The sequence below is a fragment of the Haliotis rufescens genome, unplaced genomic scaffold (genome assembly GCF_023055435.1).
Source record: "Haliotis rufescens isolate VD_foot unplaced genomic scaffold, xgHalRufe1.0.p SCAF_3, whole genome shotgun sequence".
Lineage (NCBI taxonomy): Eukaryota > Metazoa > Mollusca > Gastropoda > Lepetellida > Haliotidae > Haliotis > Haliotis rufescens.
This window is the reverse complement of record NW_025964001.1, coordinates 37193022-37211735: the sequence shown is the minus strand read 5'-3', so window position 1 is coordinate 37211735 and position 18714 is coordinate 37193022. Positions and strand designations below refer to the sequence as shown.

At 39.0% G+C, this 18714-nt stretch overlaps 1 protein-coding gene across 2 annotated transcripts in view; it reads left to right on the top strand.

Moving 5' to 3' along the window:
- LOC124118786 (signal-induced proliferation-associated 1-like protein 1) overlaps positions 1 to 18714 on the top strand; it is a 114970-nt gene that overhangs the window by 79407 nt on the left and 16849 nt on the right. Inside the window, exons 14-18 of one of the 2 annotated variants that reach the window (XM_046481067.2) lie at positions 1771 to 1916; positions 2182 to 2296; positions 3612 to 3862; positions 4175 to 4324; positions 5698 to 5984. In XM_046481067.2, coding sequence (XP_046337023.2) covers positions 1771 to 1916; positions 2182 to 2296; positions 3612 to 3862; positions 4175 to 4324; positions 5698 to 5984 — 949 coding nt within the window. The remainder of the gene's footprint in view (positions 1 to 1770; positions 1917 to 2181; positions 2297 to 3611; positions 3863 to 4174; positions 4325 to 5697; positions 5985 to 18714) is intronic. The other variant, XM_046481075.2, reaches the window with a different exon arrangement.

Genomic DNA, 18714 nt, shown 5'->3' with positions numbered 1-18714 from the left:
TTCAATGGTCCAGTTTATGTTTCTAGGTTTGTCAGCACCATACCCGTGCTCGTGCTCACCGAAGTGGTAAACGTTTGAGACCTGCATCACTTCGGGCTTTCCTCCCACATTAAGCTGACACGCCGCGATATAACTGGAATACTGTTAAAAAAGCGGTGTTAAACCCAACTCACTCACTCACTCAATGGTTCAGTGTATAGATTGTCTGCCCGAAGAGCGGATGGTCAGGGATGCTAAAAGATGGTACTTGGTGTTACCCTGCCTGGAGCTAGGCATTAACCGGATAAGGACTGGCCGGCTCAGATTCTGTAATCTGTGTGTTTGAGTGGTGTATCCATGTTAAACTGCAGCGTGGTACAGTGGTCCCTCGCTACAACGCTACCAATGGGGTCCAAATAATTGGTGGGCATTATAGACGATGAGCTGTTTAACCGAGGCCGAGGCGGGGGAGCGCGCTCGGCCAATCTCACGATCTTCGCCTTGTCTCGCACATTGCAATGATTCAAGTTGTTTACCGTTCATAGTGTAAAAATATATATCCATTATGTTTTCGCCGTTTGTTATTATTTACAAGCCTTAACTGTCACATTCAATGTGAATGTAGTCTACTTACATGAAAATATTGATTGATAATGGTAGTAACAGACGCTATGAGTGAAGAGCCAATCACAATTCATTACACAAGTACAGTGTGATTCAGTGGCATTGATTGGTCATGTTGCTTAAAATACGGAAAACGAGAGTTTTGACCAGCACTATGCGCATTCATACACATTCATGCAAATATAGATACACATTCAAGCCAGATTAATTGGTTTGATACGGTTACTTGATCTGAATCAAAAGGAATGACCGCCGTGTTGTGACAGCAACTACATGTGAGTTGACAGTGTCGCCTCAAATTTGATTGCCCACTAATTAAGAAAATAAACTTCGCTTGTGGTTCTCTTTTATTGCATGCAGGCGCTTCTAAGATCAAAGGATGTATAGTGTGAAAAGTTAACTAGTAGAACAATCGTATTTCCGGGACTTGCCGCAGATGTTTTCAAACAGATTATTAGAACTCCATTCAGCGATAAACAGTTGATTATGCAATGAGAAGCGTTATGTGCAACAACGAACAACAATACAATCACGGCTGTGTAAAACTCTCAGTATTAAAAGTGTACATAAATTTTGGGAGCCATGCGATACCGCACGTAGTAACCGAGGTAGCGCTTTATCGAAGAGCCCAATAGCGAGGGATCACTGTATCTCAGTGGATATACTTGACAAAAATATTTCTCAAAAGGAGCTTTTAACTCTACTTATTCTTTTATGCCTACCCTATACTGCCACCTCACAGGGTTCAATGTGACATTTATGTTCTGTTTTGGAAACATTCCTTCTTGAACCAAGCACAAAATGACAACTTACAATAATGTCAGTGACTGCATTTGGCTGTTACATAAGTTGTTATCCAGAATTTAACTAGCATCCATTCAAATGAAACTGCAAATTTGTATCACTGCGTTATCAATGTAGCACTTTCATTTATCCATTATTGAGTTTCATTTACTAAACCTGATAATTATGCAGTGCTTGAGGTTAAGTATTTTTTTACGGTGACGTATAGTAGGAGTTGGAGTTTTGTGTAGTTTAGGTTTTCTTTATATGAGGTTGGTTGGTTGGAGCCAAGAATTCTGAAATGTGTTGCTAGGCAGTTGGTTCCTTAGGACAGAAGTGAACGTTATGTGAGCCTGTCTAATGTGTAACAATGGTGTCATGCAGATCGAGGACTACAGCAACGCGTCGCAGGTGGAGTGCCTGTTGGCCATGGCGGCTGATACTGTGGTTCTGATGGAGGAGGGCAGCAAATACATCATCTTCACCATCCCCTGCGGCACTGTCATCGGCTGGACGTTACAGGGCTCCAGGTGAGAGGAGCAACTGGTAGCAGTGGAAACACCGTCCGGGAAGAATTTATTTGGGTTATAAACTTAAAATGAAATGCTGACACTTTGGTAACTCACCTTTTCACATCAAAAGGGTCACCAACTTAGTGGTTTGTTGTCCATGGCCCCAGTATTACTGAGTTTTCATTTTCTTGTGAAAAAAACAACAGATTTTCTAACATTTTGAACTTGTCATTTTCAGGATTTCTTTCGTCTATTTTTATGTGACACTTTCTTCTGAATTCAGTTTACGCCTGTACTTCAACCAAGGGGAGTTTGTTCTCCTTAGACCACTCAGTGGCGAGAGGGAGGAGATGGATGAAATAATCAGTCGTCTGTCGGCCATTACACAGGGATCAGAGGTAAGTCATGTGACTGCATCAGTTCCTTAAGCATGGAAAATTGTATCGTCATGTATTACTGTTCAAGGTTCTGTCTGCAGTAGAAGTAGTATAAAGACAAGTAGCATATAGTTGTCGTATACTTTGCTCTAATGATAAAGTATAAAATATTTCTTTTATATACCCTATATCGCTGTGTATAAGGCGACCCCACGTATAAGACGACCCCCCTGTACACGCCTTAAAAATCAACCCAAAATCCTATACCCCGTGTATAAGGCGACCGGGAATGAAACACATCACAAGTCTGACTGATATAGAAGATTTAACGTGCGCTTTCCGACTGTAACTAATAACATATAAGAGACAATGGTGAGTAATTTAATCGCCAATTAACTATGTTGTAACTAACTAGGCTTATGTTTGCTTCACATTCAGCGTGTTTATTCCACAATCACTTGTACACACCTTCTCCAACACTTTTTAATACAACTGTAAAAACAGCGGGAATTGATTTCAGCTTCACCGGTTATCACATGTTAGGTCACATGTGCAATATGCAAATGCTTACCGGTACTTCCGGCTCTCTGCTCACGGATGTTGATTGTTTTACCGTGTCAGGTGGTTTGACAATCTGCATCGAGGCGAGGGTCATTTCAACTTTGTTTGAAGAAATTATTAAACTTTATTCAAGGAAAAGAGATACAAATCATGTTTATGTATGGAAATAGTTATTGGAACAGTTATTTAGGACGAAATGCGAAGTTTTATTGTCAAATGCTGGGCTGGCTATCGGACGGCGGTTGACATCGCCAGTGGAAAAAAATGTGAGATCTTCGACTCCGTGTATAAGACGACCCCCCTTCTTAGCCCCCTATTTTAGGTACGAAAAACTTACCTTATACACAGCGATATACGGTAAGGGTGATAAGGTAATAAGTATTAATCCCCAGTGGGGACTCCAGGTCTGAATCGGTCCCCTAGTACCCATGCTTGATGTAGGAACTGACATTTCGTGTGTGTCATTGTGCCCAGGTTAGGTGGATTTTTGGCCTTGCTTTCAACTACAAAGTTGTCTGCACCAGCCTCAACCAGTTTCAGGACAGAATTGGGTCTTCAGCACCTTATTCTTGTCGCAAGAGTCTACTGACAGGCTCGGGTGGTCAGACTCACTGTCGTGGTTGATGCATGTCATCGTATCCCAATTGTATAGATCAATGCACTTGATATCTCGTGGTGCAGACTCGATTATTTACAGACTGCCATCATGTGGCTGTAATATTTTGTTAAACAACAAACAAACAAACCACATTCACTTACAAACTTGTATCTGCAGACATTGGAGATCAACCTGCGTCGGAACGGCCTGGGTCAGCTCGGCTTCCACATCCAGTCTGAGGGCATTGTGACGGAGGTGGAGGAACATGGGTTTGCCTGGTCCGGAGGCCTCAGGAAAGGCAGCCGATTGGTTGAAATATGCAAAGTGGCGACAGCTACACTTACTCATGAACAGATCGTAGATCTACTCCGAACATCACAGCCTGTTAAGGTGGTTGTTGTGCCCCCTCTTGAAGATGGATCACCAAGGTGAGATAACTCTTGATGTCAACAAATTCATCAGGATTTACAATATGTACAGCTAATATAAATAAACTACTCATCAGACTTTTATGTCCTTGGAGGAAAAAGATCAAATATCTTGCTCTTGTGCCCAGGATCTAGTGTCGGACAATAAACTGTGTTTCAGTAGATCATACGAGAATATAATGACAGTAGACAATGCTAAGTAAGCCTGAAGTAGACTAGATCATCACTAGAGTCAGGCAGTAAAGATTGAGAGTGCTACACGATGAGTTTGAGAGCAGGGTTGATGTCAGTTTTGTCGGTTATTATTCACAGAGGCTTCCTTACCCTCAACTCGCACTTCCATTATTCTTCCATGGGGGCGCTGAATGCCCTTATTCTCTCTGAGCGTGTTCACACTCAGAAAGAGACTAAGTACAACAGCCAGAGAAGCTCCCTAACACTGCCGTTACAGAGAAAGTCTAGGTACACATCATCCTCATTTCATCTCATTGCCACATCGCTCACAGCTTGTGCTAATGGATAACACCCCACCTTCAAATGGAACAGTCCTTTTCTTCAATTTAGAGTTGATACATTGGCTAGATAGGGTATTTGGAGTATTCTATTTCTACTTAAAGGGGATGATTGCTTATTTCTTGCTTGCCCTGCTGTTTTAGTATCAGATTTTTGCAATGTTTTACTAGATTTAGTCACATCTTTCCTTTCACCCGTCTGCTTCCCTGTCATGCTTGTCACCTCATTCTTCATCCTTCATTTTCATTTGCCTTGCCGCCTCCATCATCACCAATCACAGCTATTATCTGTGTTGTCATGGTGATTGAATGATTTTTACATGGATTGCTAATTTCTGCATGGTTTATTCAAACAGTTGTTCATTTATTTTCTGACATGGTATGCAGGAATCTGTTCACACCTTTAAATTTGGTTCAGTTGCATTTTGATTTTCTTTCAGAGTTTTTTATTTGTGGAGGGTATTTTTATTTGTTGACGCAAGACAATTTGATTGCTTGTTTTGCTGATTTTCAAGTCCAAAATGCAAGGTGAAATAATATATAAATATTTCATTTACTATTATTTGCAATGATGTAAGATTTGAAAAGTTCTATGAATAATTATGTAAGAAAATAGCAGTTTGCATTGTGCAAATTCGCAAAACAAGAAAAGTGATTCATCTGACCTGACCACTGGAGGATTTATTTTCAGTTTCCTTGTTTTTGTTTTGTTGTTGATCTGTATTTGTTGAATGGTAAACGGGTTTGTCAAAAGACAGCTGTGTCCTGCACCTGAAGGAATGCTAGCATGTTACTGTTAAGAAAATGCTTACTTTAATGGCTTTCTCTGTCTCTGTGCTTTTTAAAGTGAAACTTGATTTTTTAAACATAATAGATATGAACTGTATAAGAAGACAAATGTACTTCGTAAATTGAATTTTTTTAGAAAGTAGCTTGATTGTTTATGTATTTCAAGAAGACTCAACTTTTCCTAGTTTGCATGAATGCATAACACTAAGTTTAAACTTTTCCCGTAGTTCTACTCTCTGTAGACCCAAGCCTGACTCTGCATGAAGTCACACTTCATCAAATATAGTCTAAATAAATCAAAGGCAAATATTAAACAGTTTTTTGAATTTTTAAAAATTAATTTTTTCCACAATTATTGAGTCATTACTTATAGATAATACATTGTTATGAATAATGACGTATAAATGATTCATGGGATTAAGACCATTTTGTTTATCATGGAGGTGTGCACACAATTGTTATGTTCTGAAGTTGATTAACCAATATTAGTTGGTGTCACTGAGCATGTTAAAAAATAAGGTTTTCATTTTACAGGGGAGGTGGCGACATGAAGACCCCATCCCCACGAAGTATCCCAGTGTCACAACATTCATCAGATTACGAACTAAACAATCGTTACCCAACTCACGCATACACGGATTCCACGTTGTCGTCTGGTCGGGGTTCTGATGATGGCCGACTGTCCCACTACAGTCAACCTCAGCAGGATGTTTACGAGACATATCGCACAAGGGGAGGCAACCCTGATGGCCATGTGAGCTCTGGTGACGAGTTACACTCGAGAAGTGGATCACATGATAGCTCGGATTATTCTCTATCGGGTAAGTACATAGCACTGATTAGAAAAGACATCCAAATTGAAACGCAGAGGTTAACCGAGAAATTGGTTTCACAGGACTAAATTGTAAATCGGTGAGTGACAAGGGATCACTGAATAATCAATAAATGTGACCAACCATGAGATAAGGGACCTTAGTGGTGAAAAATTACATTTTGATTTCTCATTATATTAAAAAATACAGTATCATAGGAACTAGGGCTGGGAAGGGTAGCTTGGGTACTCGGGTCGGATGGGTACTGAGTAGGACATGGGTACCCACAGACCTACCCGAACCCGTGGTTAGTCACATGATATATTTTTTAATGACATTAACAATAAAATTTCATTTTTACACTTTATAAGTACAAGTCACTAAAGTTCGCATTTCTTTCTGACTGTGCACACAAACCTTCTGATTTATATATGTTTTAGTAAAGTCAAAGCTTCAGTCAACTCCAGTATATGCACGATCGGATTGTTTTATGCTATCTATAAATACGTTTTGCCAGTAAAAAACTTCCCATTTGAACATTTTGTACTTAGCTTGAGACCTAGAGTGGGTACTCGGGTAGGGTCGGGTAATAGGGGTCAGGTACTTGGGGTCAGGTACCCGGGTAGTAAATTTAGACTCATCCAAGCCTTATTAGGAACACAATGCAGAATTCTTATTTATTAAAGAGATACTTGGCATCAAACATGTGGATTAATTTTCTGCAAAATCACATTTTCAATCTTGACATAATAACTGTATAGTGACTGATTAATCGAAAGTAGACATATATGCTAAAATGTTTTCAAATAGTGTTTTTATTTCATTACAACCTTACAAGATATTTTTGTACTGTCCTAATCGATCGTCATGGCGATTTCTATGGTCATAAGTTGACCTCAAACGTCTTTCTTTATGATGTCACAGCACAGTTGTATCCTAGCACCCAGAAGCCCCTTTTCTACTGGCGAGTCACAATGTTTAAACACACTGTTTCAAGTTTACAATCAGAGAGTCAACACAATGGTCTAATAAGTGGCAACAGCAATAAGTGGCCCGTGAAGATCCGGGCTAGAATAGGTCTTCAGTAACCAATGCTTGCCGTAAAAGATGACTATGCTTGTCGTAAGAAGCGACTAACAGGATCGGGTGGTCAGGCTCGCTGACTTGGTTGATGCATGTCTTCGTATCCCAATTGCGTGCATCGATGCTCATGATGTCAATCATTGGATTCTCTGGTCCATTCTTGATTGTTTGCAGACCGCCGTCATATAGTTGGAATATTGCTGAGTGCGGTGTTAAACAACAAATAAACAAACAAACAAACTACCTTGGCTCCAGTCTGTTGGGTATTTTTACACCAATGAGTAGACATGTGTTAAATAATTCTGCTTAAACTGCTGTAAACCATTTTAGGAGACCATTTCAGGAGACAAATTTGTATCTGTTCATGTGTGCCCCAAGTGTGTCACATGTTGCATAAACTCACAACAGCCATTAGTCTGTGGCGCCATTTTATGCATGAACACTGCAGTGGAGTTCATGTTTGTGATGTGTGATGCCCATAAATAAAGCTGTGTAAATACCTACACAAGGGGGAAATTACACATTTGTTAATTACACAGACTGTTGTTTTTATTTCTATGCAACCAACTCAAAATTATATGGGTAATTCTGACTCATTTTGTGTATTTAATTGGAACCAGATCTGCATCAGAATCCCCGAGAACTTTTCTAGGCATATTGCCCAAAGCTTCATTTTGGACTGTGAAAATTTTTTGTACACATAAATCCAGGTCCCATGTTCCTATAGATTTTGTGGCCACGGTTTTTAATCTATTATTTCTAAACTGTTTATGTCTAGTGGTAAGGTTTTGAGAAGGATCCAACTGAAGTTACTGAGCCATGTGAGGATTTGGGGGAGTATAGATTCCCTGTTGCCCATTAATGTCGTAATAATCTGTGTGTGTTTTAGGGGAATAAAATAATCCAGGTGCACACAATCTGTGTGTGTTTTAGGGGAATAATCCAGACACACACATTGTGTGAATGTTTTAGGGGAATAATCCAGACACACACATTGTGTAAATGTTTCAGTGGAATAATCAAGGGGCACACAATCTGTGTGAGGTTTAGGGGCATAATCCAGACACACACATTGTGTGAATGTTTTAAGGGAATAATCCAGACACACACATTGTGTAAATGTTTTAGGGACATAATCCAGACACACACATTGCGTAAATGTTTTAGGGGCATAATCCAGGTGCACACAATCTATGTATGTTTTAGGGGAATAATCCAGACACACACACTGTGTAAATGTTTTAGGGGAATAATCCAGACACACACATTGCATAAATGTTTTAGGGGAATAATCCAGACACACACTCTGTGTAAATGTTTTAGGGGAATAATCCAGACACACACATTGCGTAAATGTTTTAGGGACATAATCCAGGTGCACACAATCTGTGTATGTTTTAGGGGAATAATCCAGACACACACATTGTGTAAATGTTTTAGGGGAATAACCCAGACACACACATTGCGTAAATGTTTTAGGGACATAATCCAGGTGCACACAATCTGTGTATTATCTAGGGGAATAATCCAGACACACACATTGTGTAAATGTTTTGGGGGAATAATCCAGACACACACATTGTGTAAATGTTTTAGGGGAATAATCCAGACACACACATTGTGTAAATGTTTTAGGGGAATAATCCAGACACACACATTGTGTAAATGTTTTGGGGGAATAATCCAGACACACACACTGTGTAAATGTTTTAGGGGAATAATCCAGACACACACATTGTGTAAATGTTTTAGGGGAATAACCCAGACACACACATTGCGTAAATGTTTTAGGGACATAATCCAGGTGCACACAATCTGTGTATTATCTAGGGGAATAATCCAGACACATACATTGTGTAAATGTTTTGGGGGAATAATCCAGACACACACACTGTGTAAATGTTTTAGGGGAATAATCCAGACACACACATTGTGTAAATGTTTTAGGGGAATAACCCAGACACACACATTGCGTAAATGTTTTAGGGACATAATCCAGGTGCACACAATCTGTGTATTATCTAGGGGAATAATCCAGACACACACATTGTGTAAATGTTTTAGGGGAATAATCCAGACACATACATTGTGTAAATGTTTTAGGGACATAATCCAGGTGCACACAATCTGTGTATGTTTTAGGGGCATAATCCAGACACATACATTGTGTAAATGTTTTGGGGGAATAATCCAGACACACACACTGTGTAAATGTTTTAGGGGAATAATCCAGACACATACATTGTGTAAATGTTTTAGGGGAATAACCCAGACACACACATTGCGTAAATGTTTTAGGGACATAATCCAGGTGCACACAATCTGTGTATTATCTAGGGGAATAATCCAGACACATACATTGTGTAAATGTTTTGGGGGAATAATCCAGACACACACACTGTGTAAATGTTTTAGGGGAATAATCCAGACACACACATTGTGTAAATGTTTTAGGGGAATAACCCAGACACACACATTGCGTAAATGTTTTAGGGACATAATCCAGGTGCACACAATCTGTGTATTATCTAGGGGAATAATCCAGACACACACATTGTGTAAATGTTTTAGGGGAATAATCCAGACACATACATTGTGTAAATGTTTTAGGGACATAATCCAGGTGCACACAATCTGTGTATGTTTTAGGGGAATAATCCAGACACACACATTGTGTAAATGTTTTAGGGGAATAACCCAGACACACACATTGCGTAAATGTTTTAGGGACATAATCCAGGTGCACACAATCTGTGTATTATCTAGGGGAATAATCCAGACACACACACTGTGTAAATGTTTTAGGGACATAATCCAGGTGCACACAATCTGTGTATTATCTAGGGGAATAATCCAGACACATACATTGTGTAAATTTTTAAGGGGAATAATCCAGACACACACATTGTGTAAATGTTTTGGGGGAATAATCCAGACACACACACTGTGTAAATGTTTTAGGGGAATAATCCAGACACACACATTGTGTAAATGTTTTGGGGGAATAATCCAGACACACACACTGTGTAAATGTTTTAGGGGCATAATCCAGACACACACTCTGTGTAAATGTTTTAGGGGAATAACCCAGACACACACATTGCGTAAATGTTTTAGGGACATAATCCAGGTGCACACAATCTGTGTATTATCTAGGGGAATAATCCAGACACATACATTGTGTAAATGTTTTAGGGGAATAATCCAGACACACACATTACGTAAATGTTTTAGGGGCATAATCCAGACACACACATTGTGTAAATGTTTTAGGGGCATAATCCAGGTGCACACAATCTATGTAAATGTTTTGGGGGAATAATCCAGACACACACATTGTGTAAATGTTTTAGGGAAATAATCCAGGTGCACACAATCTGTGTAAATATTTTAGGGGCATAATCCAGACACACACATTGTGTATGTTTTAGGGACATAATCCAGACACACACATTGTGTATGTTTTAGGGGCATAATCCAGACACACACATTGTGTATGTTTTAGGGACATAATCCAGACACACACATTGTGTATGTTTTAGGGGCATAATCCAGACACGCACAATCTGTGTTTTTGTGACATCCTTGATCCTTGCATATTACTATTGTTAACCTATCATGTTCTTAACTTCTTTTGAACAGTTCATGTGTTGATCTTACAAACATAATTCCAACCATGCTCAGTGAAATATGTTATGTTAACTTTAAAACTATGGATTTTTATGACCACATTAATTGGTAATATGTTGTAATAGAGTGAATCGTTTACTCATCCAGCTCAACACCTCTACATTACTGTCATTGAAGTTTGGTACGTAGAACACATGTGAGTAACTAACGTAAGGAGGAGCTCATTACCGAAGCATGACTGATGCACTGACAGCAAAACTGGTATTTTATGCTACAGTGAGGAATGTCTATGTTATAGTGAGGTATTCTCATGCTATAGTGAGGTTTTTGATGTGGAGGTGCAATTTGTGCCCAGTTGGAAGTTTGCCTGTTTTGAGAATCACATCCCAGGGAAACTGTGCTTCAGCCTCATGGTATGTCTTGCTGTCTCAGCTCGGTGTCGATATTGGTGTCGATCTCGGCATGGCAGCCATGAGTAAGTACATCAGGATATATGGGCAGGTTTTACATGGGATGAGGTTCTAGCTGATAAAGAACACACCATAACCTATTCTTTTGGGGGTTTTTTCCACAAGTTGTGCTAATTTCTGAAATTGTGCTTGTGAGGAATGAATTGGACTTTTCTGAAGTGTGTGTATTTAGAAAGATCTATTTCTGAAGATTTCTGTCAAGCTTATCTTAAATGAGTGTAAATCTGCTAAGTTTATCATACACAGCCTATTTATTTCTTTTAAATTGTATCTTCATTTGAAAAGCATCATATCCTATGGAAACCAGTATCATCAGTTATTTACTTTTGTAAAAGTTTGCCAAGTTTAGTACGGACATGATGGATACAGACATACAGATGTTGGCAGGCTGTGTTCTGGCTGCGGAGGATGTTGACTGTTGTCCTTGGATGGAACATGTGGAGGATTAGCTGAGTGTTCCTGCCGGGCCAGTAGGTGACAGGACACCTCACTGTGACTTGATGCTGGGTCAATGTCCTTCACTCAATCCTGTCACACACTTCCTTTATTCTCCTCTGTCCTTTCCACTATCATCTTTGGCCGGGGCGGTCGGGTAGCCTTGTGGTTAAAGCGTTCGCTTGTCACTCCGAAGACCCGGGTTCGATTCCCGACATGGGTACAATGTGTGAAGCCCATTTCTGGTGTCCCCCGCCGTGATATTGCTGGAATAATGCTAAAAGCGGCGTAAAATCATACTCATTCACTCACTCATACACTCACTCACTCATACACTCACTCACTCATACTCACTCACTCACTCACTCATCTTTGGCCACATCCACTTCCCCAGATGACCTCACCCCACCCTTCCAGATGACCCCATCCCCCTATCCCACCTTTAAAAGCCTACCTCCCCAAATGGACCTGTGACAATCTAGGTAGAATAGGTCTTCAGTAACCCATTCTTGTTGTAAGAGGCGACTAACAGGATTGGGTGATCATGCTCGTTGATTTGGTTTGATGCGTGTTGATCCCAATTGTGTGGACTGATGTTCATGATATCAAACATTGGATTGTCTGGTCCAGACTGGATTATTTACAGACCGTCATCACTTAGCTGGAATATTGCTGAGTGTGGTGTTAAACAACAAACAAAAAAACAAAAAAACAAACCTCCCCAGATGACCCCTACCCAACAACAAAATTCACAGATGACCCATACCCTACCCCTAAACACCCATCTCCCCATATGACTCCCTACCCTACCCTACCCTACCCTACCCTACCCTACCCTACCCTACCCTACCCTGAGATCTCCACTTCCCAAGATGACCCCCTACCTATACCACTATTACCATCCTACCCCACCCTAACCATTATCCACCCCATACCCCATATCACCACACCTATTACCAAGCACCCCACAATTGCCCTCCCACCCCAACCCCAACCCCAACCCCAACCCCAACCTCACTGTCACACCTTCTTTATAAGGAACGGAAACATGATTGCATTCATGGGCCATAACTATGAGGATTATAATTGCCAGAAAAGTGCATTTGTAGAAAGTGCGTTTGTCTTACAGCGCAATATAGCCAGCCACCAGCTGCACCGAAACACCCAGCTGAGTTCAAATGTGGACTAAAAAAACTGCCATGATGATGCATCACATGTCCACAGCTTACGCAGTGGTTCAGTGTGATTAATTTTTTCTAACAACACAATAATTCAGTAAATACTGATTAATGTAAATGGCGTTGTTCTGTTTTTGCATAATTTGAAAAAATTAAAGAAATTGCCTACTCAATCATTGCATTGGATGGCTATTATGACACTCTTCTTGAAAAAGGAGCAGGCTCTCTCCTCCTCCTCCTCCTCCTCCACCCCCATCCACCTGCCCCCGGCCCCCTAAGTTGTACTCAGTGACAGGGGTTTACATGGCCCATCATGCACTTCTGTTTCACCTTGAGCTTTAAGCGAATTTCACCTGGTCGCAGGTTGTTTCATTTCAAGGCTGGCACTGTGCCAGGAGGCTATTTGGCAGAAACATTATTCTCGTGGGATTTGAATACCTCAAGGCTTTGAGTGACAGCTCATTTTGATCACTTTCAAAGGCGCATGCAAACTTTCAATGTGTGTACGTAGTTGCAGTGGCTACAGCATGGGTTATTTATCTAGTATTGTGTTGACGGGGGTGCTGAATGGGGACAGCGGGTTTGGGGGATTTGCATTGAGGTAGGACAACTCTACTCTCACTCGTCAACAATGGGGGGAGAGCTGTCAGGTGCAAATTGTTGTGAGCAGTGGAAGTAGGAGAAGTACAGGTAGGAACGTCAAATACAGGTGTTTTATCAAGTCTGTTTGGATTCTGAAATATTGTCTCTAAGGTTTGGGTTATTATCCTTTAAACTTTTTACTTAATGAAATAGTGCTTGTTGGAGTGATGTCAACAGGCAGACTATACATCTTTACATCAGTTAATTGTGTGATGTTTGCAAATACCCTGTGTTAAACTTGTCATGTATTCTATGAATCATATTTTTAGGAAAAAGTGAACATATTGTGAAATGTCACTTTGGCAGTGTATTTTAGAAAAGGTATATTTATTACGGATGTAACCGATAAAAACACAAGAAAATAATCTAAAATGAACCTGATGCAGTGATGGAAATTGGCACTGTTCCTGTGATCCTTGCCAAACTGCCCAATAGTTAAGGTATTGTCAAACGAATAGAAATTCATCATTATTAAGGGTTTTGCAGTATGTTATTATAAGGACTAGTGGACTAAAAATGTTAGTTTATTTCACTTTAATGTATAAATATTACAGCCATTGCTATTTCTATTGTTTCTCAAACATAACAGACATTGTTGAGGCAGGATTCAGTGATGCGTGACCTTTGTGAGACACGCAATCAGACACTTCTACTTCTGTGGGACCGAGGACTGGGTTGTTCCGCCAACTTGCCAGGAATGTTCTGTGTTGGCATTGAGGGTATTCAGTAATGGCGATGGTTATCAGTAGATTGGTCAGTCAGGTGGGACGAGTTGATTGTTTACCTGTGTGAATAGGTTCATGATTATTTAACATGCAATAAATCAATACTTTTCATGTTCAGCATGGGTTTTGAGGCAATAGTGACGTTCACTCTGTATTTATGTCGATACTGTTTAACCATGTTTTGAAGCATTATTAAGTGTGTTTTTGTCGCATCGTAACTGACTTGGATCAGAAGACTATTAAAGAGGTAGTAAGAAACATGGCATGTTTTGTTGTCATACACATGCTGACGTACTTTTCTTGTTAAAACAATGATTTATCTAGACCTGGGCCCACTTGCACAAAGCGATCTTAGCGCTAAGATGATCGTAACTCCCATACTTTAACATAGGCTTACAATAGTCTTAGCGCTAAGGTTGTTTTGTGCAAGTGGGCCCTGATCTTGAGCCGATATTCAGCTTCAAGTCTGCAGCAAATGTCACTAAAAAATGTTCCTGTTAATATGGTTATTATTAGTGTGATATTTCACTGATATCAGGACCAATAAGGAAAGAGGCTTCACATTAATTTTACATTATAGCATTGAAATCAGTGCTATGATACAATGTTAAAATATAAAATTGAGAAAATAAAAACTAAGAAATACCAATTTTAAACAAACTGCCAGTTCACTTAGTTTGAATCTTAGATAAATCCCTGTACAAACTGGGTAGTCCACATACCAGAGTCATCTGAGGAACTCTTTGTTGCAGAGTCCGAGTATGGTGGGTTTGAATCCCCTTTACATGGTTTGTGAAAATGTTGGGCCTGGTATCGGATGACAAGGGAACCATATTGATACAAATGTGTGTTCGAAACACTGGATCAAGTTTATGTAACCAAGCGGGAGATAGTCCCGTTTCTATGTTGTACTGTGAAAGTTTCACACTGTTAAATGTTCTGGGCCTAACATGATCGTAACTCCCATAGACTTACGACAGTCATTGCCCTAAGATGGTTTTGTGGAATGGGGCCTGTTTTCTATTCTTCCTGAGGTTGTTCAGATTATTTTATGTGCAATTAGTTCTTCATCAAATACTCATTATGTGATTTGTGAATGTCAAAGCCTTCCATTCATGTTGTAAGTTTTCCTCTTGTATACAAATGTTAACTAAACTGTGATTAGAACACAGCAGGTAAACAGTTTGAGCTTGATCAAACTGCTGATACAACACTGCCTCCGATCATTATTTACTCTGCAAGCCAGACCTGCTAGCTGCCATGCTCTCTGTCCCGACAACGAGAGCTAGTTCTAGTGTTGACAGCTGATAGATTGAGTGTAGAGGTGGCTGTGTCGTTACCTGGGATGAGATATATAGCTGACGCCCTGGGTTAGGTCGGGCTGACTTTGTGATACGTGATGTCATTTCTTTCTAATTGATTTGTAGACGCCATAAAAGTGAGGTGAGGTGATACAAAAGTATCATAGTCAATGTTTTATCAATACAGGATTAGATCATATTAGGTTTATTATTGATTGTTTCAGGACTGAGATTAAGATAAGTCTTGGGGGGATTATGCTAGATTTGGGGTGGATTATGCTATATGTGGGGGTGGATTATGCTAGATGTGGGGGTGGATGTGGCGGTAGATTATGCTAGATTTGGTTGGTTTATGTCACTGCTAGGTCTGGGGTGGATTATCCTAGATGTGGGGTGGATTATGCTAGATGTGGGGTGGATTATGAAGATATGGGGTGGATTATGCTAGATGTGGGGTGGATTATGCTAGATGTGGAGCTGTTTAAGTACAACTGTTTAACATTGTACTGTCTTGTAGATTTAAATGGATTATGCTGGAACATGGATGGATTATGTTCGATATTGGATTATGCTTGTTACAGTTTGGATTATACTAGGTATAGTTTGGATTATGCTAGATAAAGTTTGGATTATGCTAGATATAGTTTGGATTATGCTAGATAAAGTTTGGATTATACTAGATATAGTTTGGATTATACCAGATATAGTTTGGATAATGCTAGATATAGTTTGGATTATACTAAATATAGTTTGGATTATGCCAGATATTGTTTGGATTATGCTAGATATAGTTTAGATTATGCTTGTTATAGTTTGGATTATACTAGATATAGTTTGGATTATGCTAGATATAGTTTGGATTATGCTAGATGTAGTTTGGATTATTCCAGATATAGTTTGGATTATACCAGATATAGTTTGGATTATACCAGATATAGTTTGGATTATACCAGATATAGTTTGGATAATGCTAGATATAGTTTGGATTATACTAGATATAGTTTGGATTATGCTAGATATAGTTTGGATTATGCTAGATGTAGTTTGGATTATGCTAGATAAAGTTTGGATTTTACTTGATGTAGTTTGGATTATGCTCGATGTAGTTTGGATTATTCCAGATATAGTTTGGATTATACCAGATATAATTTGGGTTATGCTAGATATAGTTTGGATTATGCTAGATATAATTTGGGTTATGCTGAATATAGTTTGGATTATGCTAGATATAGTTTGGATTATACCAGATATAGTTTAAATTATACCAGATATAGTTTAGATTATGCTAGATATAGTTTGGATTATGCTAGATGTAGTTTGGATTATACCAGATATAGTTTGGATTATACCAGATATAATTTGGGGTTATGCTAAATATAGTTTGGATTATGCTAGATATAGTTTGGATTATACCAGATATTGATATAGTTTGGATTATGCTATATGTAGTTTGGATTATGCTAGATAAAGTTTGGATTATACTAGATATAGTTTGGATTATACCAGATATAATTTGGGTTATGCTAAATATAGTTTGGATTATACCAGATATAGTTTGGATTATTCCAGATATAGTTTGGATTATACCAGATATAATTTGGGGTTATGCTAAATATAGTTTGGATTATGCTAGATATAGTTTGGATTATACCAGATATTGATATAGTTTGGATTATGCTATATGTAGTTTGGATTATGCTAGATAAAGTTTGGATTATACTAGATATAGTTTGGATTATACCAGATATAATTTGGGTTATGCTAAATATAGTTTGGATTATGCTAGATATAGTTTGGATTATACCAGATATAGTTTGGATTATGCTAGATGTAGTTTAGATTATGCTTGATATAGTTTGGATTATGCTATATGTAGTTTGGATTATGCTAGATATAGTTTGGATTATGCTAGATATTGAGAGGATTATGCTTGTACATGGGTAGATTTCACTAAGATTTGATGTGTTATACTTGGACTGAGATTGATTATGCTGGGATTCTGACACTGTTGATCTTTGTACCCTCTCTAATATACAGTATGTGTTGGTGACGCACAGCTGTTTTGTGGGTCAATCATTTATCTCATAGATTATTGAACTGTCATTACAACACAACATGCTGATAAGAATGATACAGGGGTCACTGTGTCACCCCCACGAGTGACCCCTTAGTTTCAGCAGTTTGGGTACAAGGAAATATTTAACTGTAAAGTGTTCTGCTTGCTAACAGCAAATAGATTGTCGCAGTCATTTCAGAAACTAGTGGTAATTACTGTAAATCTCGAAATAAATGCGTCTCCAAATTAATACAACTGCTGACCCCTAGCCAAAAATGCAACTCAATATCAATGCGACTTCCCATTGGGTCGTGTTGGCCTTTGATGAAGTGTTGCATGGGTGGCATCTGTCTGTACTGCTGGTGTGGTCAGTGATTCCTAGTTTGACACGAGTGGGTAGAATTCTTGACCCCGGAAGTGATAACTCACTGGATGCCTCTTGTGTAATTCCTATTCTTTGAATGACATTGTTACATACTTGTTACAAACACTGCTCAATAAACCCAGTTTGTGTTTATATTCAAGTTGGTATTTCTGCTATCCAAAGTTTGCAGTGAGGCCGTCTTATTCTTTATAGTTATTTTTCAGACATAAATGCGTCATTTCATTAATGCGAACAAAGACCACTTGCTTTTTTCTGCATTTAATTCACACTCGCGTTAATTTCAAGATTTACAGTATACCATTCTTCCATTTAATTACTTTCTGATCTGACCAGTGTTCAAGTCCTTCAGTTTAACCAAGTTTAAGTTCTCATGTGACAAATGTTATATTTTGGATAACACTTTCTTAGTGAATGACAGATTCTACTAGAATCTGTACTAATTGAAAGAAAGTGTTATCCCAAATATAACATTTGGTACATTTGACCACTTTGTAAATGGCATTGGGTGTTCATAGTTTCGGACACGGGAGCCGTGCCAATTTACACTTGTCAGAGGGGTACACAAAGTATGTGATCTAGATTGCCAGTTGTCAGAGTTTCATTTTGTGGAATCCTCGGTGGCTGAGTGGGTTAGATCGGTGACCTTGTTGGTAGTGATTAGGTGCCTCACTCTGGGAGTGTGGGTTGAATCCAGGCTGGGATTCAACCTCCAAAAGTTCTAGAATCTGTACTTTACTAAGAAAGTGTTATCCCAAATATGACATTTGTTACTTTTCACAACTTTCTAAATGGCATTGTGTATTCATAAAGTGCTCATGATGCTCTTTTCTTACA